This window comes from Anser anser (assembly GCF_964211835.1).
Source record: "Anser anser genome assembly, chromosome: 21".
Classification (NCBI taxonomy): domain Eukaryota; kingdom Metazoa; phylum Chordata; class Aves; order Anseriformes; family Anatidae; genus Anser; species Anser anser.
This window is the reverse complement of record NC_139742.1, coordinates 6,485,839-6,512,023: the sequence shown is the minus strand read 5'-3', so window position 1 is coordinate 6,512,023 and position 26,185 is coordinate 6,485,839. Positions and strand designations below refer to the sequence as shown.

The 26,185-nt window shown below is 46.4% G+C and overlaps 2 protein-coding genes across 6 annotated transcripts; one reads left to right on the top strand and one right to left on the bottom strand.

Moving 5' to 3' along the window:
* Positions 1 to 709: 709 nt before the first annotated feature.
* Positions 710 to 21,481, bottom strand: GOLGA2 (golgin A2). 5 transcript variants are annotated; one of them, XM_083807849.1, is made up of 28 exons: positions 21,336 to 21,481; positions 19,971 to 20,093; positions 19,499 to 19,579; positions 16,020 to 16,154; positions 15,392 to 15,435; positions 15,186 to 15,249; positions 14,655 to 14,714; positions 14,090 to 14,170; positions 12,524 to 12,562; positions 12,040 to 12,102; positions 11,751 to 11,844; positions 10,973 to 11,079; positions 10,295 to 10,353; positions 9,728 to 9,869; positions 8,547 to 8,636; positions 8,256 to 8,363; positions 8,073 to 8,160; positions 7,227 to 7,573; positions 6,245 to 6,358; positions 5,740 to 5,964; positions 5,463 to 5,562; positions 5,287 to 5,375; positions 4,517 to 4,667; positions 4,309 to 4,376; positions 3,678 to 3,780; positions 3,324 to 3,430; positions 2,937 to 3,105; positions 710 to 2,829 (listed from the first exon to the last, which is right to left on the bottom strand). In XM_083807849.1, exons 1-28 carry the CDS (start codon positions 21,381 to 21,383, stop codon positions 2,579 to 2,581), a joined length of 3,150 nt encoding a protein of 1,049 aa, XP_083663975.1. In that variant the 5' UTR covers positions 21,384 to 21,481; the 3' UTR covers positions 710 to 2,578. The 5 variants fall into 5 exon arrangements, with proteins under 5 accessions (XP_083663975.1, XP_083663976.1, XP_083663978.1 ...); XM_083807850.1 differs by having other exon boundaries at positions 7,227 to 7,570; XM_083807852.1 differs by lacking the exon at positions 14,090 to 14,170.
* Positions 21,382 to 25,564, top strand: SWI5 (SWI5 homologous recombination repair protein; the record flags this gene model as incomplete). Its single annotated transcript, XM_083808078.1, has 6 exons — positions 21,382 to 21,529; positions 22,521 to 22,704; positions 22,785 to 22,830; positions 23,348 to 23,469; positions 24,345 to 24,439; positions 24,858 to 25,564. The coding sequence occupies 6 exons, from the start codon at positions 21,382 to 21,384 to the stop codon at positions 24,920 to 24,922; spliced, it is 660 nt and encodes a 219-aa protein (XP_083664204.1). The 3' UTR covers positions 24,923 to 25,564.
* Between the last annotated feature and the right edge of the window lie 621 nt (positions 25,565 to 26,185).

The following is a 26,185-nucleotide window of genomic DNA, read 5'->3' as shown; positions in this document are numbered from 1 at the left end:
CTACCGATATCTGGTACTACAATTAGGGCTGTTCTTAAAGAACATTTTATTTTAGCTTTAATTATTCAAGGGAGTAGTGGACCCTTATTTTGCAATCTCTAATCTGGTGGTTTTCAGTGGTTAAGTACGTTATAAGAATACCAGCTACACTGCCCAGGCAAGAGAAACTTTTACCCCTGACCTACAGCCTTGTCAAACAACTTGGTCTGGCTCCAGCTTAACAGCTGTTTCCTGTTTGTTTGGTGCTTCTGGCCTTTAAGAAGCATTTTTTTTTTATTCTTCCTCAAACCAGAGGTGGCAGAGGCAGTTCAGTTACTGTAATTTAAAGGTAAGGTGTGTCAGCTGAACAACAGAATCACAGAATCGTCTAGGTTAGAGACCTCCAAGATCGAGGTTATAGTTAGTGCTAAATAGTTAGTGCTAGTGTCATCTTAGTGTACTCCACGTAAAGGTGAGATCGGGGAAATGATTCTAGAGGGAAAAAGGATTAAAAAAAAAATCAGAACCTAGACTTCATATGTGAAATTGGTAGCCAAGGGAGAAGTATCTAGACCTGGCAGCAGTCTGTCTACAAGAAAACATTCATAACTTAAGTGGAAAGGGCATCAGTGCCAATGTAGGAGTTTCTAGAGGAATTTCTTTTCTTTACAAATTTTTTTTTACCAAACTTCAAAGTGATCTGAACAGAAGAAATACAGCTAGCCAGTACCCATCTGAATAAGTTTATTCAGAAAGCATGTTTGTAATAGGACTAAGTCACCTCTGCAGCAGACTGCAGAGCTTCTTCAACAGCTTCTTCTCCTTCACAGCTATGGAGAAGAACACTTAATAAATATTTATTCCATTTATAATGTTCTGCATTAAATCACATGTTCTGCATTAAATCACAACCCTGCCCCCTTAGTTATTATGATACAGATCATGAGTAGCCTGAGCAGGCATAAACACTGCACCAGGCTGATCTTCCTTCAAGGAATATACAGCATTTTACACAGATACATTATATATACAACCCTATGCAGCCAGGAGCTTGAGAGCCCCTATCACTCATGTTGTGCCATTAACAGACAACAATAGGGCCAATAAAGTGAAAGGAAGTCAAAAACAGCTTCCACCTTCCTCTGGTGGGTTCATAGGAAAACATATTGTTCCACGTATGCTTCTAGTTGTATATGGAAAAATCAAAATGAACCATTTAAAAAAAAATAAAGCCTTAACCTACTTTTGGCATTAGAAAAAAACTTCTGTTATATTAGTAAAGCTCAACTAATTCAGACACCAGTAAAAACAGGCTGGTGTTGACCAGGCAAAAAAATGATACTGCATTTGTGTGCTTGCACCTCTCATCTTGACAGCTTAGGGTGCTCCTTCAGGCACTAGCCCAGGTTAGTACTTCGGGACTGCACAGCTGTGAAATTCAGGTCCTCTTACCCACCTTAAAACTTCATTGAGTCTGTAACCGTATTAAGAACAGGCAGTTTGTGTCTGAAAGATTTAGTTGTAAGGTATCTGCATGAGGGTTTGTACACCTAAGGGCTTGGCTTTGCTGCCACTTCGGGGACCTCTATTCACAGCATGTGTTCCCCTTAGAATTGGGCCTCTTGTTTCAAGGCATTGTCAGGTACCACCCCCTCTTAGGTGGGTAGATTACAACATCCTTTGCCACCTGCTTAATGCATTTCTTACCAAAATGGGAGAAGAAATTTAAGTGAGAGAAAACCATACCCTCCTAGAGTCCAGAAATTCAAAACAAAGCATGTTTATTAAGTGGTTTCCTTTTACTTATTTCTCCCATTTTTTTAAAAAATAAATAAAACCTTCAGACACATACAAGTGAAACACGTCATCCTTCAAAGTGCAGTTACATTTCCACCCCACTCCCAATAATCACATAAAGCTTTGTCAAGTAACCGAAAAGACTCAAAAGGCAACCCTCAGCCCCTTCCCCTAGCGATGAGAATAAATGGGTCTGTAGTGCTGCCTAGCTAGCCAGAAGCCTGGAACTTTTGGCTGTTCAAGACTGACAAGGCTGGTTTCAGATACAGTTGCAAGAGGCAGGCTGCTGTGGAAAATGGGAAATTAAGATACATGGTGTGAAACAAAAGCAACCTGGTTAGAATCCAAAGAGTTTCTGTTACCAGAGGATGTTAGTTACTGTGGGAGCCTTGGAAGGAACTAGGCAGGTTACAGTCATGAATGCTGGATGAGAGCTGCTGCTCAGTCACTGCTGTGAAGCTGGGTGCTGGCAGCGGAGTCCTGGGCAGGGATACAGGACAAAGGCTCAAGTAATTTTGCCCGAAGTCATGGAGTCCCTTCCCCCAACCCACACTGGGCCCAGGTGATGTGCTGGCACCCGCTGCCTCCCCCTAATTCGAGCCAGCCTGTACTCCAAGCATACCACGGAACAGAAGGAAGATGAGGTCTGATGCTCAAGTTCCATCTGATGCAATCCCTCTTTCCTGCTGTCTTTAGAGCAGAGCTCTGTTCTGACCAAGGGCACTGAGCAGCGGTATGGGCACATACAAGTCAGTTTAGTCCTTGCAGGCTCATAGAAAATTGCTGTAAGAATTGTTGCCACTTAAACCACCATGATTTTGACCTCATCATTCTCATCGGCACGGTAGAAGAATGGAATGCAGGGGTTTTCCAGCAAGGAGCCCACCCTCTCCTGAGGGTTCTGGATTTCTCTGAGAAGCTGCATTATTTGCTTTGCTGTGGGGTCATCTTGGCTTGGCTGAGCAGCTTTAGTGTCAATAGGGGAGAAACCAGATTGGTGAAGAGCAGCAGCCTCTTGTTCTGCTTCGTCTGATAAATTCACTTCTCGTAACCCTGTAAGGCACACAAGACAAGGCAGGCAGGTAACTCTTCCCATCCATGCACAACAGCAAGACCTTGGGTTAATCCATTTTATGTAACTTGTTCTGGCTACAGCTTACCTTCTCCATCGGTAGCATTCAGTTCAATGCGCCTCTCCACTGGAAGTACACTTTCGTTCTGGCCTGCTAGCAGCTCTGGGTTTTGAGCAGCTGCTACATACTTGCTGTACCATTCATTCCTTTCCCTGACCAGGCGCATCACTAAATCCTGCAGTTCCAGTAATTTCACCTGTACCGAAGTAAAGGAAAACCTATGAAGTATGCACAGCCCTGTGGCCACAAACTTCTCTGTAGTTTGTTGTCCTGCCTCTGTCACAAATCAGCAACTTCATCATTAAAGCTAGCTGAACAACAGCTTGTGAAGGCTTATACTATGCGGGTGCTCCCCAGGCCTGCCTACCATTGTTATGCCCTGCCTGGAGTAGTACTACAGAAAACATTTCTTGCCTTCATCTCTTCCTTATCTTGAGCCAACCTGCTGATGTACTCTTCTTTCTCCTGGTGCCGCTGTTTGAGGATAGCCCTTTGACTCTGGTATAATGCAATATACTCCCCTGGAACACAAGAGAAACATAAGGAACAAGTGTTAACAGGATTAGGGCATAAACCTTACCATGAGCACAGAGCTATGTTGCATGAGGATCCAGCAAATCCAGCCCTGGAGTGGAAGTTTAGCCTAGCTAAGCAGCAGTAGGAGACTTGAACTGCTTGGTATTTGGGAGGCTCCAGCTCCAAAACCTAGTCCCCAAGTAACGCACTGAGCTAGCTCTAGCTTGTGTTGTTTGTGTTGCCTAAACATACCAATGGTGTCTGTTTCCCCAGACAGCTGTATGCAGCGATGTTCTAACTCTTCTAGCCGTTCCTTCAGATCAGCTTTCTCACGCATCAGATCTGTGAAACGGGACTGAACACAAAAAATGGTATTAATTTCAGCTGCTCACGTATAGGAAATAGCCATGTTAAAGACACCCTCCACCCTCCTCTTGCTGCCTTTACAACTACTCTCTGATTAGGAACTGAGGAACTGAGGAACTTATGAAAGGAACTGAGAGCTAGAGAAGGGGGTCTGCATTTTGGAGAACAGAAGATGGAACAAAGCGCCTTTTAGCCTTCTTGCTGCTGGGATAGCACAACTCCGGTCATACTCAGCTCCAAGACTGCACCTCCCGGCAGGGTGAAGATAGTCTGTTTTTCACTTATTTATTTAGTACGTGAATGTTAGGCCCTTACAGTCTGTGGGGTAGTGTAGGGGGGAGTTACTGCTGCAGGCTTCCCTGTGATGAGACAAGCAGCAATAGGCTTTTTAGAAGGTAGCTTATTATTACAGGACAGCTGCAACATATTCCCCTACAATTTGTTTGTTTGTACGACTGGCTGGAAGTCCAGCTGGGTGGGGTAGTGGGGATGAAAGAAAATGAGATCCTTTGCTTACCTGTAGTTTCTCCATGGCAGTTTTCAAAGCCTCGTGAACCTCCACTGGAACAGTATCCATGGTGGAATCTGGAAGGGACACATGTAATTTACACATCCCCCTTGGTCACGATGCATCCATAAAACCTGTCTGTTTCACAGACGCCAAGGCCAGCTGGCTGGGGCACGCCTCAATATTCACACCATCTCCAAACTGCACGAAACCTTACCTCCACTCAGCACATTATGTTGCTGCTCCTGCCGAAGAGCTGCTATTTGCTGCAAGAGGCTTCTGCACTGCTGTTTCTGAGCAGCCAGCTGCTGCCTCATATCTTCTCGCTCCTTTTCCACTTGAGACATGGCAGACATCAAGAAAGCAACCTAAGATGAATTCCCAAGTATGCACATGAGTGTTTCTCCTGCGTGAAGTGTGATCAATTATACATCACAGGGCAAACAAAATAAGAGAATTTACCCTATGTTATTTATGGGTAGGAAATCCTACCCTGGGATTACACCAACAGCAACTACTGCATGTCTTCTCGTTCCCAAGTAGTACAAATCATTTCTTCTCTGCAGATTAAACTTGAACTCCCATGATAACTGTTTGATCACAGTGTTTTCCAATCATGACTGTACTTAGAGAAAAATCTAATATATGTTTGACACCATTTCCAAATTGCCTTCCAAACTAAGGAGAACATTAGCATCACAATAATTAGAGTGACTGCCAGCTGAATTGTCTTCATAATTAAATAAAGCCACTGCTGGACTTCCAGCCTGGCTTTCAAGGATGTTGCACAAGTCTTGGTTCTTAGCTGCTGTGCACAAGGGACTATTAACATTTCCCTCACTGTTGTGCCTCAGTAGGTAGGGATCACAGCTGATAAACAGCTTATGTGATGCACACGGTGGAACCGCTCTGCAGTTTAATCTACCTCCTTTTCTAGACATTTGTTCACAACTGAAAACAAAAGCTTTTCTACACATTAAGACCCACCATTTCTTCATGGCTTTCAAACTTCTCTGGGATCACTAATGAAGGTTTTTGGATTTCTTCAGTCATTGCTTCGCTTTCAACTCCATCTCCTGTAAAAGAGGGAAAGCGAACAGAGAGATAATGCCCCAGAGAGCCCAGCTCTACCTCCTCCCTGGAGACCAGCTGCAGCTACTCACCTTCTAGTCTGTGCAACATCTTGTCATCCAGCTCTGCTGCTAACTGACTGATCTGAGCTTGCAGCTCTTTGTTTTCCTTAGCTACAGCTTCCAGACTTTCCTACAAGAGAGAAGCAGAAAATCACAGGAGTTCTACACCTAAAACCCGCACAAACCAGACTGTAAGCAGTCACTACATTTCGAGGCAGCAGCATCACACACACACAAAGCAAGCAGTGCTTCTGCTCCAGACATCATTTTTGCTCCAGTCTTCCCACTTGCCCCTTTGCACTGTTACCTTGGTCTGCTGCAGTTCCTTCAGGTGCATTTCCACTGTCACCTTCCCCTGAACTTCCTCATGCTGCAGCCGATCCATAAGCTGTGTCTGAAGCAAGTACTGTTTGTGCAGCTCCTCCTTCTCAGCAGCCAGTTGCTGGTATGCCACAGTATACTGTTGTAAGTGGCTGTAGTATTGGTCCCGCTGCTCCTGCAGAGCCTGAGCCTCCTGTGTTTTCAGTTCCAGCTAACGTAAGACAAAACCACCAGATCAAACCATTTTGTCAGAAAAAGATGATCCATGTGGCATGATCCAAACTGTCAATGTTGCCCCAAAACCACCAACCAGGCAGGCAGCCACCATCTGCCCCCACATGCTGGTCCCCCACATCAGACAGCAGATGATGTGGGAAGGCTCCCAGCTTGATCATTACAATACCAATTTCCATCTTTCCATCAAAGTTTGGTATATTGCCAGCTCTTCTTTGCATAAACTGCTACACACCTGTCCTGCCGCTGTTACTTACTGTCTCTTTGAGCTCCCCCAGGTTCTCCTGCAGCTGCCCAAGCTTCTTGGCCAACTCCTTCTTTACATGTTGCTCTGACTGTAGGGCACTTGTAACCTCCATGTTTTCGTTAGTCTGCAAGAATCCAGTACCACTGTATAAGGAAATCGCCCCAATCCCATAAGCATATTTTCTTATAAACTAAAGCAATAAACCACATTCATTCCTGATACAACAGGGTGCCATGCCTTGTGTTAATCTGAGGTGTAAGTAAGGGCCATAAATTGACTGTTCAGGGCAGTAAATAACTTCTTAAAAAAAAAAAAAGATTCAGAAGAGAGGAGCAAGGAAAGAGCCAGGGGAATCAGTGCTGGGACAGTGCCAAGAGGAGGCCTGGCACATCACACAGCCTGTCAGTTCCAAAGCAGATGGGTGACGTGAATATCCCAAATGAAGCAATAGACATTCAAAAACAAGATGAGAAGTTCAGAAAGGACTAAAGAAAAAACAGTGACCAGGCCATCTGTCAGCGTGCCAGGGCCCCAGAGGAGAAGCTGTTACATTGAAAGAAATAAGCAAGAGTAACGATTCAGCTCCAGGACAGAAACAATGACAGCAGCAGGACAGAAGACTGCTGAGAATTTCTTCCTCACAGGCAAATCCAGGGAACAGAAGACAGGTGTCTTCAAGGGTAAAAAGACTGGAAGAATATTCCGGGAAAAGAAACAGCCTGACTGCCAGTGGAGGATAAAGGTAAAGGAAACTGCTTTGGACAGAGATACTTGTTTGTTTGCCAGAGCACCTGGAAGAGTACTGAATTAGAGGGAACCTCCTAGCATGGCAATATATATCACAGAAGATGGAGCAGCCATAGCCCCAAAGGACCAAAGACAGATAATGCTTCTGACAGTTTTTTGTGTTTTTTTTTTCTTTATACACATCTGTGCAAAAGGATTGCACCAGTGTGGGAAACAGTGGGAAAAGAAGCATGAAAGAGACATACCAGTCTGACAAACCCATTCTGCAGTTCGGCCAGCTGTTCCTTCAGCTCCCGATTTTGGCTCAGTGCCCTGCTGATTGTGGCCTTGTCACTCTGCATGTTCTCCAGGATCTGCTGTCTGTCCACAGACTCCTCGTTGTAGCGCTGCACAGCCTTCTCGAGCTCTAGCAGCCGCTCCTCCTGCTCCCGGTTGAGGTGGCTCAGTTGCTCGTTGTCCCGGACCTGGGCCTGGTATTGCCCATGCAGTTCCTCCTTCTCCTGCTGCAGCCGCTGGATCTCTTCCTGCAGACTCAACTCAGCTTCTGTAGGCCCTGCTGGTGAGGAAGGCTCAATATCCATGGGTTTTACTGCTAAGGAAGTGGAAATAAAAACAGATCAGTCAGAGGGATGGATTGCTTGTGTAATACACATCAGAGCTACACAAAGCATACCCCAACGTGTGGCATTGACTCAGAAGGTATAACCAGCCACAATATCTAGAGAAGCTGGGCACTGAGAGTAACAAAGGAGCAAACTACCCAAAAACCAAGCACAACACCCTGCTGTGTACTGCCCTCTCCCTCACAGCCCTAGCAAGAGCATCCCACCTGCCCGATCTCCTTGGCCAGAGGGGCTGACAGTACAGCCAGACAGATACTAAAGACATAAATCTTCTGCTGATCAATTACTTGAGGTAGTTCAATTGTTCTCTGCTAGGATGAAAGGTCTCTTAGGATTACCACTCTTTCAGCCACCTTCATGATTTCAGAGCATCAGACCTACTTGTATACGCAGAAGTTCTGGCACAGCGGGGACAGAGTTAACCTGCCGGTACTCTTGTGATATGAAGTCCCACTCTGGAAGCCCTACCTGATTTGCTTAACAGCTCTGTAACATTGGCTTCCAGCTCTCGAATTTGGGCCATATGCTTCTCCTTCTCCTCTGCCATTGTGTGGACCTGCAAGGCCACACAAGTGAAGGTTAAAACAACACGCGTGGTGCACTTACTCCTGTGTTCACCAAAAGCAGCTGTGAGACTGCCTGTGAGGTTACCTGCTCTGCAAGCTGCTGTACTCGCTGCTGCCAAATGCTCCCCTCTTCCTTCAGTTTCTCTACATACTGATCTCTTTCTGTCTGGAGCTGGTGAAGTGACTCCGTGAGCTGTTCAAAACAGAACACAAAGAAAATTGTATCAGCTGAATAAATTAAATGGCTGACTGCGTGAAGGATAAAGCTTGAGAAAAACAGCATTAACACAAAGCTCAGGCTGCATTCTTCTGCCACACAAGTTTCTTTACAGAAGTCAGGATTCGGATCAGCAATGTACTTAATACAACACCTTACCTGAGCAATCTGGGTTTCCAGGCTTGCCCTCTCCTCCAGTGCCATCTGCAACTGCTGGTTTACATCCAGATTCCCTGACTGATTAGAGAACTGCCCACAAAAAAAATCAAGAAATTATGGCAAAATGTTAGTATCCAATTTCTGTGTAGCCTCTCCCCTGATTTTAACCATCCACGTGATCCATGTTACAACCCTCTATAGCTCTTTAAAATGCTCCAAGTCATACTGAAGTTGACTGAACAACAAAGTAGTGATCAAAATCAAAAAGTTCAGATTTTAGCCCGGTAAAACAAGCTAAACTGGGCAGTTCCTCCCTAACAATTTTATATTTACTATATTTTTAATTAAGAAAATGGGCTCTAGTCAAATCACTTGGCTTAGAAACCTCATGCATTTCAAGAGTCTGTACTACACAGACCGGTCAGATGGTATAAAAACTTGTGACCTTAAAAGTTGTCAAACATGCCAGGAATTTAAAGCCAGTGCCTGGAACATGTCAGTGGATGAAGCAGCAAGGCTGGTTCAGTTAAGACACAACACTTTCCCCAGAAGAGTAGCAACTGGCTTTATTTCAAGGGTAATTTAAGCCACTGCCTAAAACCAAAAACAACAAAGCACCAAAAAATAAAAAAGAGCAGTTTCTTCCATGGTGGGCTCACCTTAACACCAAGTTTGCTGTCTGAACTGTTAACAGCTGACTTCACACATCTCCTTTCTAACTAGCTTGCTCATCTTAACTTCACCGAGCTGACCTTTGAGCTGCCATTGTTCAATTCACCTGCTTCTGTAAGGATAGGTACAAAACCCACTCTTACTCGGCTGGCTTCTCAATGACACTGCACAACAGCCGGGTAACCAAAAGGCTGAACAGTGACAAGAAAAGTCACTCCATCGGCACACTTGGTATGTTCAGTCACCCTCTCATATGGTATACGTTTTTGGTGGTTTTTTTTTTAGCAGACCAGTGTCACAATGACTTTCAGTCTACTGCTCCAACTCCTTAGAGTATTGCCTTTCTATTCTCAGGGGCCTCACTCAAAACCTGTTCCTAAGAGGACGTCTTGATGAGATTTTATGCCTGACTTTAGAAACAACAGTTCAGTCTTGCCTTCACTCTTAGGAGCGAAGCCTTACAATGATCAGTGCGATCTACCCTCGCGTGCCAGCAGTAGTATGGTTACCTGCTGAATCATCAGCTCAGCCATTTCCAGTTTCTTATGCAAGTCCTCCATATCCAACTTCATAGCTGAGTTCTCAGAAACCAGGGAGCGGAGTTTCTCTGACAGTTCCGAGTTTTGCTGCTTTATTTCCTCACTGCCCTTGCTGAAACAAACACAAAAAATTAAAGTGGCAACACTGTATTGTCTATGGGTTTGCAGACATCCACGTCATAAATTTACAATCTGGTTCTTCACAGCAGCTGGAGTCATAGAAACGTTTGGAAGAGACCTCTTGGAGGTCGTCTTGTCCAAAATCCCACTCAAAGTGGGACCAGCCTAACACCAGCTCTGGTCAGCCACAGCTCTGCATAGTTGCTGTGAACACTTCCAAGGATGAAGATTCCACAGCTTCCCTGGGCTATGTGTAGTACAGCACTGGAACACATCTAGTGACTTTTATTACTATTATTCTTACATTGAATATCCAGCCTTCCAAGGCACCTCCTGTCGTCAGTGCTCCTTGCTAAGTTTTGTGGCTCTACTGAGAAGAGGAGCGTTACTCTGGAGTAACGTGCAGAACGGGCTTACCTGTGTTTGTACAGTTCTAGTTTCAGGTTGTCTCGCTCCTTCACTAACTCTTTATTATGCTGGAGAAAAAGCAAATGATTGATTTATCTAAGTCAAATAAACAAACAGATAACATAAAATGTTCAAAGATTACCGTATTTTACCTTTAACAGATCAGCTAATGCAGAAAAGGTCACAACTTTGGCAAAACCCTCAGGACAGGTTTGCTCAGAACCTCATCTATAGCTACAGCAGGCTGTACAGCCCATCAGACTACACAAAGGACGAATTTGCCAGGAATTCATCTGCTTGGTCTTTTCAAATGCCATGCTACTAACTGGTCATGAGGTTATTTCTGCAAACTTCTGGATTAGTATCAATACCGAAGTGTCTGTTTGATGGAGACCCTCCTGGGACGAGGTCTCAGTGACACTTCTGTTGCGTGGAGCTGGCAGAACTAACGTAGTAAGGTGCCAGATCTGAAGACAGCAACTGGACCATGTAATTAGTGGTCACAGAAACCTGAAAAGTTTGCCTTGATCATGGAGAATACAGGGTTTTACAAGGTTAATTAACAATTAACAAGGTTAATTTCTACCTCCTCTCTAAGTAGTCACTACAGACTTTGCAGTAGTATAGTGACAAGCAAATAGCCAAACACAGAGCTGCTGGTTAAGCATAAACAGAGGTGACTCTTACCTTCTCTGACTGTTTTTGCTGCATAGAGATGGAGGACAAAGTGCGTTCTAGCTCTGATACCCTCTGGCGAGATGACTGTAAACGAGCAGCAAGGTCTTCAGCTTCTCCTGAGCAAGTCAGAGCAGAGTCAGTTGAGACAAGACCACAAAGGGATTTTTGGAGCAGGCTGAACAGCACTTTCTACTTTGTTAACAAGCTCTTAAACACTTCAGAGAGGGCAGCACAGCACAGAGCTCTGTAAATCAGTAGACCTGGTTCTCCTCTTGGCTATACAGGTCATTCACCAGCAACCTGGGGCAGTAAAGCTCTCTGTAACTACCTTCCTCAATTTTAGAGGGAGATGATGAAACTTCCTTTGCAGAACAATAGGCAGTATGTTTATTTTTCTACTAGAGTAAATTGCTGAAATTTAGGTGAGAATGAAAGCCTCGGGTAAAACCTACACTAACATGACAGCTGTGTGGGAGGGATGGTGGAGAAAAGGGAACAAAGTTTTAAAAGAATCTGAAGAAAGTGAGAAAAGAACAGTCTGGGGTAGTCACCAGGCCCAAACAGGGCTGACAGGGCTGTAATGATGCACAAAAGAACCTCAACTGCCATGGGATTACCATGCTCCAGTTTGGGGGCAGATATGATGACAGAAGCAGTGATGGTGCCAAGAATTGCTCATTAAGGAGTCAATGAGCATGGTGAGCTGGCTGCCAGCAACTATCATGCCTGTGACTTGAAATCCACAATTTAGCCAACAGCTTGAGCTGGAGTTTTTGGAGTCCTTTACCTGATTTCTGCCGTGCAGCTTGTTGAGTATGTCCAAGGGCTGTCTGCAACTCAGACTTCTCAGAAACCAGAATTCCAATCGTCTGGATATGAACCTTTGGGGGGAAAAAACGAGCTCAGTGGAAAAAATCTTTGCTTGTAACTGCAACATCACTGTTACCACAAAAGGATAATTTAGTAAAGGTAAAGAACTCTTGCAATTAAGTACAGACTGGCTAACTGGCTCTCCCAGTTTTCCTGAAAGAATGCAGAAGCCAAGCAACATTACTATAATGGAAGCTCTGTCTTACCTGTAGCTGTTCCCTCAGTGCTGCTTGCTCTTTAGAAAACTTCTGTTCAAACTCCTTCTTTTCCTGTACAAACAAACGATCCCTGTTCAGCACAAAATTCTAAATAGTTAACCCTTTTTGTTTTATGTCAAACTAAAAAAGCAGTGATTCATCAGTAGTACTTCCAGCTTTTAACCAGTACCACTATTTTTAAAAGACATTCTCAGTCTTCCATTATTTGAACTACTTCTTTGTTTATCCATCCCAGAATGGCAACGATAGGTTCTTTATGCTGGCATAAATGTGCCAGTGTTTGGAATACAAAGTACCAAAAAGGCCTTAAACTGCACTCTGCTGCTTCCATTGCAGTCCTTTCCAACCTAAATGATTCTGTGTTCTATAAAACAAGATCACGCAGGCCCGTGCCAAAGTCCACTATGCTTTCTGCTCCTCAGAGAAAGAGATATCTACTTCTGTATCTATCCAAAAATAGGACACACTTTACCTTCTCCAGCTGATTCATTGCTTCTTGGTTCTGTTGTTTCTGTGGAAGAAAACGGATGCACCAGCATTAAGAGCGAGTACTCTCAAACTGCTGAAACACATTTCCACTTTGATGAAGTAGGACACATGCCCAATTAATGCAAACAATTTCCATTATCCTTTTCTGTAGAAGACTAAGAAGTTTGTCTCATCTATTAGAAATAATAGATTTGGGGCTCCCTTCACTGATACAGAATCACAGAATACACCAGGTATGTTTTTTGTTGCTTAGTACATTGCCAAAGTTGTTCCCAAATACCACTAATGCAACCCCTATCTGAGCATCCAACTTCAGTTAAACTTGCACCCCACATCTCTGATATTAATTATAATCCTGATTTATTAGGATAATGACCAAAATGCATTCAAAAAAGAAAAAAAAAAAACACAGCATAGTGTTTTAATTCAGACAAGATCTTAGACTTCTGCGGATTCGTGTGGGGTGGAGTGTTTGCTATTTGCTGCTGGTGTCCCCGTGGCAGTTTCTCTCAGTAACTACATAAACAGTACTTTTTCCCCTTCCCAAAGGATGGACATTGCTCAATTTTTACTACCACTATTTCAAGCACATTTTGAAACATGACTACAGAGGGAAGAGTGATGGATTACAGGTTTTGATTCTAGCAAAGCCAGCGCAAAACATAACTAGGGAAAGCAAAGACAAGACTGCAAATGCAGCAAAGACCCTATATAATTCCAGGCAAGACCGTGTTTCATACGCCTGTCGGAAAGCAGGCAAACAAGGAGAATCCTGGGCGGGCAATACCCCTACCTCTGCAGCCCAGCTAAAAGGCAAAAAGGAACAGAATGGAACCACAGTAACTCAAAACCAAAAATAACACAAGAGGGGTTGTGGGGTACACTGGGAAATGCTGAACTTTGGAAAAGGAGTACTGTGAGAGGAACAAAACGAGGAAAAGTACTTCAAACCAAGAAAGGCTCTTTTCAGACTGAAACAAGTTCACTTAGCTACATTTCATACGGTGTTAAAGCTGAAGGCTGAAAAGCAGCAGCAGGAATCCATGCAAGCCACAGGACAAAGCAGTTCATTCATAGTGCCAAGAGAAGCTGAGGATATGATGAGAAACCAGCGCCAGGCTCTCTCTTAGACCTATTGCTCCCACTCTGCTGGTATATTTAGAACAGCATCACCACCTGCCGAAATAGGTTTTCACAGTGCTGCTGGCACTAGAATTCTGTATTTCGGGGATTCAGACCAGGACCAGAAATAGCTGTTTTATCAGGATGCTTATCATCCAGGGAAAGCATGATGAGATCAACAGAGCACATTTAAGTGGAAACAACAAAACTGTGTTTCTTGTTTCTCAGATGAACCAATACATGTACAAGTGGCCTTAGACTTTGATCTGAACAGGTTTTCCACACAGCCCATTTTGTTCCACACAAAGTGCTCTATAAGCAGCCTTCCTTGTGGCACTATAAGAGAACCCATAACCTCGCAGACACCCAGAGAGCATGGAGGAGCAGCAGAGACAATATCAAACTGGTTGGTTGGATTGTTTCTTACCAATTCCTCTATCTTTGTAATGAGCTGTTTGTTAGTTAGATTGCTGGAATCTAGGGCTACTGCCAGCTCCTGGTAACGTGTCTGATGGGCACATGCAGAGAGGAGAAAAAGGGAGGGGCAGAAAAGGAGGAGGGGAGGAAAAAAAAGCAATAATTAAAAAGAAGAGAAAAATAAACCATTATCACAGTTTGATAAAAATCAGATTCTCCAAACAAATCTACAGTTTCAACAAGAGTAGCTGGGACATCATTGTATTTTATCAGTTGCTGCTAAGGCTTCTTTTTGACATAAAAGTCCACCAAAACTAAGGACTAGAGCTGCATGAAGGCCAGATTATCCCCAGTCCCCAAACGGGAAATACCTCAGATACCTGCCTCCTCCTGCTGACCACAACTACCTGATTACAGAGGAGGGCAACGCTGGACAGCGAGGTATGTGAACTGTATATTCAACTGGGTCTTGTTAACACTGCTGTAAGCACAGAGTCCCAAGTCAGTCATCAAGACTAGCAAATAAAAATAAACAAATAAATAAAAATTAAAAACAAACACTGAGAACAACTTACTTCCATTTCCTTAATATTTGTGGAAGAAATAGCACTTTCCCCATTCACGTATGATGTAGACTAGAAGAAAAAAAGCCAAGTCAGTCAGTTTTATTCCCCCAGGCAACAAATCATTATCAAGTAAGAACTGACTATCATAATACTTCTTAGAGCACCTTTCACTTCAAAGTACCACAGCCAGCCAGAAGAGTATTTTTTTCTGTGTCTAAGGATAGATGCAGACTCCCCCCTGTGACAAGCTGATATGAATTATGCAGATTGACTTCAGATTCTTTGCCACTAAATCAAGAATACATCTTTCCATGAATACATGCTGTTCATTCATCCCACTCTGCTCCTCTTCCTACTGCTGAAATTTTACATTCCTAAAACTGGAGGTTTTGCTTCTCAGTGCTTAAATATCTTATTGTTCAGTAGGACGGCTGTAGACATCTCCAAGATTGAAGAGCGTTTTCTTGAACTGGCTGCGTAAAGCTCCACATCAGACACCAAGAAAATTATTAGGACAAATGGACCAAAACGAGGCCATACCTGAGAAACCAGGCCATTGAGTTGTTCAGACAACTGGCGGAGACTTTCTGTTGACGAGAGAGACCTGGGAACAAAAAAAGGCCTCGTGATGAAAATTTCTCCCAAAGAACTGCCCCAATCGGTACAGCAGTGGGGAGTAATAAAACTTGAATTTGTTGGACACTTGGGGATCCTTTTGCAAAGCTGTTTAATAAACATACACTCACCTGTTCTCATCCAAAGCATTTTTATGATCCTCAGCTTCATGAATCTGTGGATTGAAACAAAAATTACAAGCCTGTAAAAAAAGATGGGAGTGACATTTGCGAGTGTGTCACTAAGACTTGACTACGTGTGGGCTCAGGTTGCACAGTACCTGTAATTACTGCTCCCCAAAGAAAGATAAACTTAAAACCACCAACTCAGTTCCTAGCTCGCACATAATTTCTGAGTGTTGAGAGCCTGGGTTTCATGGAATGAAGAGTTAAGTGTTACTGGCTTTGTGTTTGCTGTTACAATTATCAGGATAATCGATGCTGCTTTGCTGGAAAAACTTCATCTGTGTCTTTAAGTAGTGAAAGGAAGAGCAGACTGCTCCAACTGGAGACCTATATTATTAGGAGAGCTTTCTGCTCATTAAATAGGAGAAAAGGGGAAGAGAACGGAAGCTTTGGAAGAAGCAGGGGCACGTGCATGCTCGTGCCCTCCACTCTCTCAGACAGATGATGTGGAGAATGCAGTATTTTTAACAGGAGACGATCTGAGCTAGTCATCCTGTAGTTACAAAGACTGTCTTTCTCAGCAAAATCGTGGCATTGCTAACCAGTATGGCAATATTTGGGATGAGTCACAAACCTGTGTCAGCTGCATGCTCCCGGGAGCAGGCAGAACAGAACCACAACTAGGTAGACTGTTGCTGTTAGATAGCACAGGGACATCGGCAGCAAGCTGTTCAGCGTTACGAGTGGCAACATCACTGTCAAAGTATGCCTGTCACAAAACACATCACAGGAATTACAGCCGACATGCGAAACAAAAGGACCGCACACGAACACATCGCCTTGTGATAAGGCCTAGGAAGAACAGATGACAGATGCGAATGATCATTTACAAACATGTGGAAGGGGATCTGTGCCCACCCCAGAGCAAACAGGGGACTGCATCAACCCACAGACATCATCCCAGTCCCACGTCCTGCTAGACCCAGCCTGAAGACCTGGTGTCCCATAAGCAAACTCACTTCTTTATGTGGGGCACTGATATCACCCGACTCTAAGCTCACACACTAGATTTTCTGCAAAGGATTTGTCTAAAAGCGAGCAAAGACAAGGCCAGATGGGAGTCACTGCTCTGAAATGCACCGCCTTCGGGATGTCTCTGGGAACACTGCTCACTGCAGGCATGCTGAGATGGGAAAGGACAGGCTAGTGAAGAAGGCTACCTGCAAACTGGGCCAGCCAAACTCAGCTGCTCCATCCTGAACTCAGTGATGTTTGTGGCAAGCTGGGAACCACCAGCTTAGAAACGGGACATTTGTGAACAGGCCAAACCCAGCACTGCTGGGAGCAGGTGCCCCTGGCCCTAGTTGGAGCTATGAATCCCGTGACTACAAGAATCTAAATAGAAAACGGCCCCAAACTATTTCTGGACAGCGATGCAAGTTCTCATCAGGTGTTCGTGGGAGGATGAACAGTATCTGATGACACCTCTGCCAGGCCCCAGTGAACTGGACAAACCTTGTACAGCACCAGAGAGCTGTAAAGACCCCGAGCAGCACTCTGCTGTTTTATGGCAATTGCTTTTATTTCATCATCCAGCTCTGGTAGGCCATAATTTAACGACACTGTGAAGCAAGTGAGAATCTTTCACCAGTTAACCCCACTGATACACTGCAGCTCTCTGCAACTCCATCTGAAAGACTTCCCTTTTGCTTCAGTCACTTCCTTGGCAGCCCTCAGGAAACACGAACTCCCTTTCTCTCTCAGCGTTCCCTATTCACCTGCTCAGCGCTCCATTCATGACTCAAGCAGCCAGGAGGTGACAGTAACAGCGAAGACAGATTTAATGAAAGCAACAAGCAGGAAAACTGCAGAGGAAAACAAATGGAATCGTCTCGATTTCTTTTTAGCAGGACAGACACTTGCACTCTCAAGGAGCAATCTATGTTAGGTGCTTAAAGGAAAGTCAGGAATTCCCTTACTTCTTCCAGCTACGGGTTACTTCGCCTCTGTTTGTTCAGGCACTCATCAGGATAGAGCATCAGATGGACAGGATACATCTTAAAAACGTTTCCTCAGTTTTTTGATTGGGACTTTTCTTTGCTTAACACTTCAAGATGCAAAAACAGGTAACATGCCTTAACCACAGAATGCCTTCCTTCTGCCTCCAAAAGAAAGAGCTTTGAAGTAAATAAATTAAAGGAAAAAAAAATGAACTGCATAATTTGTTGGAGACGGAAAGGTTTGGGAGCAAACTACTTTCCTGGAAATTATGCTTTGTGAGGTTCAAATAACGTAGAATAAGAAGCTGGTAATTTCGCTCAGCCTGGCCTATAGTAGGATCCATTTGTTTTCACACAAAGGCTCCTATTTTGTTGGGTTTTCTGTGTTTCACAGCCAAGAAAGCTGAAGTGGGTGAAGTGGGAGGGGTCTGCCTCCCATCAGACGCCAATGGCAGCAGTAGTTCAGATGCTAACGATCAGCTTTTCTGCCCTGTTAGCATCAGTTGAGGCTCTGAACAGCGTTTTCCTGACTCAGGATTTTTGCAAGACAGCAACTGGAAAGAGAAATCTTTCTCCCATTACAGATTGCAATTAAAGATTAGTTTTCAAGATATCCTTAATACCCCAGACACAATAACCCACAAATTGTGCGATAGCCAATCGGATCAAAATGCATCTCTCTGGGCTACGGGAGCAGAGAAAAATAATGAAAAAATGAGAACAAATAGAAGCAATAAATTTTCCATTTTCAGAACAGAACTGAAACTGTAGATGCAGGTAAGCCTTCCCTGCAGGACGAGGTGCCACCTCAGCAGCAGCACTGCACCACCCGTCTTCACCTCGGCCTCCACCGTGAACGGTCTCTGAGATCTAACTTACACTGAGCTGGGGAGTTTAACTGAAAACAGGCCCTTTGGCAAGAGTAAATCATCAGCATGTTTTCTGACACTACTCGGGCACAGCCAGGACCCACAAACCTTCCAGTAAGTCTTTGTGTCACTTAAGCTCAACAGATACACAACCTACACACCTAAGGTCCGGATGGAGGAGCTTTCACTCTGCAGCAGCTGTCCTGCCCAACAGCAGAATCCACACACAAAAAAGGAGAAAATGGATACAAAGGTAATTCAGAGTGTGCTCCATCCTATCTTGCCGGTTTCACTGCATCTACCTGATACCCCCTGATTCACTTAGTTGTATTTATTGGTGGAAAGGCTTGGATACAGAGTAAATATAATAAGGGGTTACTTTGTGACAACTAGACTTGAAAAAATGGTAGATAAATAAGCTACCAAAATGATGCAAGGGAAAATGAAAAGCAGAACTTTGGTACAACAAAACAGAAAGAAAATTCTTTACTTTCCTTAGTTTGTATCACAATTTGAGCCTTCTTTAATTAAACTGTCTGAAATATTTTTTTAAAGGCGGTTTGCTTACATTTTGCTCCTGAGCACATGTAGATTGCTTGCTGGAGTACTTCCTGCCCTTTCTTCTTCAGTAGCTACGGAAGACGCTAAAGCCTGTAAATGCCTGACTTGAAATACCTGACTTCCTGCCTAAACATATTTAAAGCCGTGGCACTTGCCAGACTGTACATCACCTGTGCAAGTTTCATCACCTGTCATAAAATGGGTTGGCTGGAATAACTACATAGCTTGTTCAGGGCAGCTGCTTGACGAGACACGAGCAGAAACATGCCCTTCAGAAGCACGGCACTAGAGTAAATAAAGCAATGACACACAGAACAGCAGAAATGCAGACTAAAAAGACACTACCTCTTCTTAGCGCGGTGTTCCTCAGCAGTTAATTTATTGCTTCACCCCAGATTCCTTTTTCCTTACAGCTCAACTGTCTCAAGGACAAGCATTTGACAAGGTTCACTTTTGCACGTGTTAGGTTTGACAGAAACCAGGAGGAAACAAGCACTTACGAGCAATGGAAATGCGTGTTAACAAACAGCTCCATGTTAATAAAAACAGCAACAAAACTCAAGCAACTGACAGCAAATATGCCAGAACAAGGCTCCATCCAAAAATCAAGGTCAGTTTAAACAGAACCCGAAGCATGCAGTGGGGATAGCAAGTCACTGAGAGGGACGCGAGCACTGCCTCACCTTCCTCTTGTCCAATGAGGGTATGGCTACCCCATTGGAGCGGTTAAGGTCTGACACCAGCACCTTCAGAATGTTCTGAATCTAAAGGAGGCGAAAGAAAAGTGGAAAGAGAAACGGCTCAGAAAAGGACAGGGAGAAAAATGTCAATAAAAGGCAGCCAAAGAAACTGGCATCCTCCAGCTCCGTAGGAGCCTCAAAGCACACCTCAAAGCAGCACCTCTGGACATACCCAGGGTTGCACTACAGCATTCTATGATCAAACACCACCTCGCCACGTAGCCTGACTGTAGCATGCACCTCTCAGGAGTTTTAGCTGCTAACCACTGTAGCACACTTCATACGCTGCTAACACAGGCACACGAGCCATTAATATTACACTGGCACAACCCTCTTTCAGCTGTGGTTATGCTGTTTGGGAAGCCAAAGAACAAGGCGGAGGCAAATTATTTGGGAGAAGGAATGAGACGCTCACGTTCTCTGGAGACTGTCTGTCATCATTTGTGGGAGTCTCGGGTCTACTTCCTTCCTTAGTTTTTCGTTTTTTCTTGGCTCCCGCAGTTGCTCCAGGGCTATTCTTCTGCTGATATTCCTTCAGCTGTGAAAAAAAAAAAAAATTTGAAGTCCAAACAGAATATGTCTTTTATGAGTATAATGTCGACAACAAAAAAATGGGTAAAAATAAAGTGTAAGGACAAGAGAAACTGTCTTGAAAGAGTTCACCCTCTGAAAAAAAATACCAAAATAATTCAGAGATGCATAAAAGTGAGAACTAGCATAATGAGTTTATGACAAGAGACTCAGGGTTGTAAATATACAACTTTTGTAAATAACTAATGAAGTTCCTGGGAAACAAAGAATTTGATACCCTTTGCTGTAATTGGAAAGAGATTAAAAAATATTTTTAAGTCTATAACTAGCACCAAGGAGAAAAAAAAAAAATAAACAGCAGTCAATCCTAAATGCCAAGTGGAAAAGCAGTCTGAGAGGAAGGGCTTCCATTCTAGGAAAGAAAAATTACAATCTTCATAGATAACGCAGTAATACAGACACTGGCCTAAGTGTGAACTAGGGGGATAAGCAATCTCTAATTGATTTTAAAATAATATCCATTTCACCTCGGCCAGGCTGATAAGCTCGAAGCTGAACCCTGCCAAGTGTTGTGGTGTTCTGGTGGCGCACCGAGCCCCCAGCCCGAGCAGTGCCAGGCGGGCACTGCCTGCAGCAGCCCCCTGCCAGGCAGCCCAAATCCCTCCGTTTCGTCCAGACACCGCAGCTGGCAGCTGCTGCCACCCCCCCGGCCAGGCGGCCAGGGCCGTGTTTCAAAGCCAAGGTGGCAAAAATAAAATAAGAGGGATCCCATTTATTCGGAGGATTTCAAAATGGAAGCCTGAGCCGCTCCAGGACACTTTCCCAGCCGCTTGACTTTGACACAGGCACGCAAAGCCGCCGGGACGGACGGGGCTGGGCTGCCCCGCGGGGACGGAGAAAAAAAATAAAAGAAAAAAAAAATGAAAAAAAGGGAAAGAAAGGAGAAAGGAAGGGACAAACAAACACAGAACCCGGGCGGGCGGGCAGGCAGCACCGGCCCAGGCCCGGCCTCCCCGGGGCCGCCTCCCCCGGGCTGGGGAAGGCCCGGCAGCAGCGCCCGGCACCCGGGGACACCCGGGGACACCCGGGGGGCTCCCACCGGGGCCCGGCGGAGCGGAGCGGCCCCCCCGGTGCCCCTCGCCCCTCACCGCAGGAGGCCGGGCCCGGCGGCTCCGCTCCTCACGGGGCGCCGGGGCCCGAGCAGCCCGGCGGCTCCGCTCCGCTGCCGTCCCGTCCCCCCTTCCCTCACCTTCTTCTTGGCCGCCGCCAGCTTGCTCTGCCTGCTGCCGTCCGCCATGTCCGCCCCGCGCCCGGGCCACGTCAGCCGCCGAGGGGAGCGGCGGAGGCGGCCGCCAGGCTCCGCCCTGGCCCGGCCCGAGCACAGCGCCCGCCCCGCCGGGTCCCTCCCGGCCCCGGTCCCCTCCCGGTCCCCTCCCGGTCCCGGTTTGTCGCCCCCCAGCCGTCCTTCCTGCCCCTAATGGAGCCGAGCTCGGGTGGGGAGCGGGCTGCCCGGAGCCTGCGGGCTGGGCACGCTGCCCCCGGCCTCTGGCGGGCACCTGCGGCCGCCCCCCGTGGCTCCCCAGCTCCCGTGGGTCGCTTCGCTGCCCGGGCGCTGCCGTGGAAGCCGCGGCTCGCCCGGGCTGTGTTTCACTGCCGTGCGGTTGTGGTCTCGCACCCTCGGGCCTTCCAAGCGGGGCAAGAGCGGAGCGTGGCTCTGAGAAGGGTCCAGCTCCTGCTGCGCCTGGCAGTGCACAGCGGGCAGCCAGCGTTCACCTGTGGGCCAGGAGAGCTGTGGGAAGAGGGCTGTGTGCTCGCTGAGGACGGGACAGCAGCTTTATTCCCTCCTGCACCCTCCTAGTGGCATGCGCCTGATGGCAGCTGGGATGGCCAGGCATGGCTTGGGGTGCCAAGCCTGTCGGTTCCAGGCACAGCTCAGGGGCTCAAGTGCATCAGTTCCAGCCCCGTTCCTCGCTTCGGCTCTGCCCCAGCCGGTGGCTGCTTGGGGTCCCCAGGGGAGCACCCGGGGGGCTCTGAGGGACACTGCGGTGTCCAGTTGGCGATCATGGTGGCGGGGTGCTGGCTGCTCCTTCCTTCATAAGGGCAGCAGCGCAGGGCCCCCAGAGCTCCTGTTGAGAGCCCCTGGGCAGCCACAGCGCCAGGGTGGAGGTGGCTGAGGGGCTCTGAGGCGTTTCTGAAAGCGCTGGGTGCCAGCGTTAATTGGGATAATTACGCTGTGCCTCACCTAAACGCCACCTCTAGTCACACACAGATACCTTTACCGTGCCCCACCTAAACGCCACCTCTAGTTACACACGGATACATTACTGTGCCACTTAAACACCGCCTCTAACTACACACAGATACATTTATTCTCGAGCCAGGGCCGCAGCCGGGCCCTCTCAGCTCTCGCGGCGCCGAGAACTACCCGCCCCAGCGTGCCTCGCGCCGGGGGCCGCCTACAACTCCCAGCGCGCCCCGCGCCGCACGGACTACAGCTCCCAGCGCGCCCCGCGGCTCCGGTGGTGCCGCCGCCGGTACGGGCGGGCGGCGGCCGCCCTGGCGGAGGGGGTACCGGAGAACTCGGGGCGCAGCGCGCCGCCGCCGCCGCCGCTCCGGAGGTAGGAGCCGGGTCTCGCTGCCCCTTTCTCCCCGTCCCTCCTTCCCCACCCGGCCCTGACAGCCGCCATTTGCTTTGCAGGCCCCCCGGCGGACCCCGGCGGAGCGGTGGCGGCTTCAAGTCCCCGGTGAGTCCCCGGGGCCGGGCCGCGGCCTTCGGCTGGGCGCTGCCAGCCCCGCCCGGGGCAGGCCGGCACCTCACAAACCCCCAGGGGTCCTGGACACGGGCGCCCTGCCGCTGTTGCCGGGGGCACACGGTGGGTGTTGAGCCCAGGCCCCTCGGGAGCAGCGCGGGGTGCTGTAACGTGTCTGTGTGTCTGTCTGTGTGTCTGTCTGTGTGTCTGTCTGTGTGTCTGTCTGTGTGTCTGTCTGTGTGTCTGTCTGTGTGTCTGTCTGTGTGTCTGTCTGTGTGTCTGTCTGTGTGTCTGTCTGTGTGTCTGTCTGTGTGTCTGTCTGTGTGTCTGTCTGTGTGTCTGTCTGTGTGTCTGTCTGTGTGTCTGTCTGTGTGTCTGTCTGTGTGTCTGTCTGTGTGTCTGTCTGTGTGTCTGTCTGTGTGTCTGTCTGTGTGTCTGTCTGTGTGTCTGTCTGTGTGTCTGTCTGTGTGTCTGTCTGTGTGTCTGTCTGTGTCCGTGTGTGTGCCCCCAGGTCCCGGCCCCAGCCTCCTGCCGCCCTCCCGGGGCCACCGGAGAAGCCCTGCGCCGTGAGATCGAGGAGCTGCGACAGAAGGAGCTTGCTCTGGACCAGGAAATCGCACAGCTCTTGTCCGAGTGCGTCCTTGGCAGTGCGGTGTCGCCGTTGTTTTGGGTTTGAAGCATGGTGTGGTCCGGTAATTAGAGGCAAAGAGGGTCTGTGGTGGTGCCGTTCTTGTCCCGGTGCTGCTCGGTGTTGGTTACAGCATTGGTTTGAATTGCAGGCCTGTTAAAGACAAAAGGGGATTCTCTACTGTTCGCTTGGTAAAGGAAAATGAATTCTTCTTAGAGCTTGGTTAAGGAAATTTAGCTTTGCCTCAGATATTGTTGAGGGAATTATGTGTGAATTGGAACAGAATAATTTTAATGGTCATGGTACCACAGAATCTCATGCCACCAGAAGTGCTTGTTCATGTGGGACTTAAAACTGAGATCATGCCTTGTATGGCCTGCCACTTCTGGTCCTGGATGAGTTTCCTTTGTTTTTCCATCTCGGAGCAATGTTCTTCTGTTTTATGTATAAAGTGACTGGGTTAAAGCTTAGTACTCAAGAAACAGAGGCTCCAGGCAAGCAAATAGCTTGTTTATTTTTTTAACTTATTCTGAAGAATAAACATTTCTTTCCCTGCTGACAAATTAGAGACCCCTGTAAAATGGGTTCACCACAGCTTACTCCTGTTTCTACTCGATTCTGAGAATTAGGTTGGATTTGTTTGTTTTGTTTTGTTTGAGAAGTTTTGATACAGAAACACCCTTAAAATGAGGATCTGCGCACTTGTAGATTTCGTGTTTGACTTTCAGCAACTGTGCTTTCTGCCTTCAGATTCCGCTTTTGATGCACCAGGTGCGGATATCTCAGATATCCTCACGTGTTTGTTCAGCAGTGGCGGCGTTTGCCATGCGGCAGCAGCAATCCCTCTGTGTCATTTTTGATCTTTCTGGCTTTGTTACAGAGGCTACAGCCTGGAGGAGTTGGAGAAACACATCGCTCTGCTCCATGAGTATAATGATATTAAAGATGCTGGACAGATGCTGCTGGGCAAGCTGGGTAAGGACGGGAAGGCTGTTGAAGAACACCTTACTAAGTCTTTTTATACAAGCAGATGCTGTGCATGAAGGCAGAGCTTGTGTTAAAGATTCTTCAATTTTAGGCTTATGTTAACAAAGCACTTGTGCAAACACAAATGCTACTCTTATTTTCTTGGAATGTTCTTAGAACTGATTCAAATTAGAACTTAGAATATGTGAAATAATTGGCATCTAGAGGTATTTTAGTCCATATTTGGGTTACTGATATTCGGAAAGCCTTGCTTACTTCTGTTGGCTTTGTTATTCATATACTTTAAAAAAATAGTGGGGCAAGCAGGGGGCATAGCTACAAAATCTTTGATTGGTTTCTTAGCTATGGGAGGTTCTACGATTTGCTCTTTATTTAATGAAATCAATGGTATTCATTTCTTTTCTAGCTGTTATCCGAGGAGTTACTACAAAGCACCTTTACCCCGAGTATGATCTGGAGCTCAGTGACTAGCACTGAACCTAAAGACTGCCATATCCTGCAAAGATGACTGAGTCGTGCTGTCATTCCTGTTTAGAACCAGCACGAGGTTGCCTCAGATGTGTGTATGTAAAACTTCAGGAGAGCTGTTAACAGCCTTGTTCTAAGAGGCTTTGGAATGCCAAATTATTAATCTACAAACTGGTTCCTGCTTGTGGAAAGGGGCGTTGGAGATGTGGAGTTTGGATAAATTCGGTTTTGTATGCTACCTGATCAACACTATTTTTACTTTTTATTGGAAATGTAATTCAAGGTTGATGCTAAGGCTGTTCCCATCGAGCCTTTGTTTCTCTTCAACATCCAGGGTCTATTTGGATATGCTGATCTGCAGGTGGAAGCAGCTACTGCTGAATGGATAGAGGAAGTGAGGGCGTACAGATGTGCAATGTAATAGCTGCTTTGAAGGAAAAGAGAAACCCTTAGAAATATGGAGGACAGAAGGTTGAAGTTTTGTTTTGTTTTGCTTTTTAGGATTGGATTTGGAGAAGTTCGAGTGTTTCGTATTTTTGTACTTAACCGCTCAGGTATCTAGAGATTTTTTTATCATTTCTATAGTAAAATGTGAAGTTGTATTGAACTATCCAATCTGAATAAAGCAGCTGTCACATCTCTCAGTAATTCACTTTAAGAGCCTGGGAAACATGAAATGAACTTGGGAACAAATTCTGAAAAAATGCTCCAAGACAACTTTGAGATCTATTATTCAAATCTTTTCTGAGGACTCGTAGTGGAGACAGCGTGACAGTAACGGGCAGGGGCAGAATTCCCTTAACTCACTTCTAAATGCAGAGTCACTGCGCAAGGGAGCGGTGTCCTAAACGCAAAATTGTGTTGAGAGCTTGAATGTTTCAGTGTCAGGTGCTAGGACTGAGGGTGACTGTACAGCCTAAATTTGGCTGCTTCGTGCAGTTCTAGGAGCACTGGTGCAGCTGTAGCTGTTCCGGCGTTCTGCCAGCTCCGAAACTCACACTTCTGCAGTGACGGTTTACGCTTCAGTTAGCACAAGACAGCCGTCAGTGGAGGGTGTCCTGATCTCACTCCATTGTCCACAACGGATGAATGCGCACAGACCCAAGCAGCTAAGAGCGAACTGCCCTTGGCGAGTCTGCAGCAGGCACAGGAACGCGCCACGTGGAGGCAGCTGTGCTCCACGGCTGCCTTGGCTGCGAGTTGCAGCGCAGGGAGACCCAGAACAATGGGCAGAGTCCAGGTTTTGAGTTAATGACTTCAGGGATG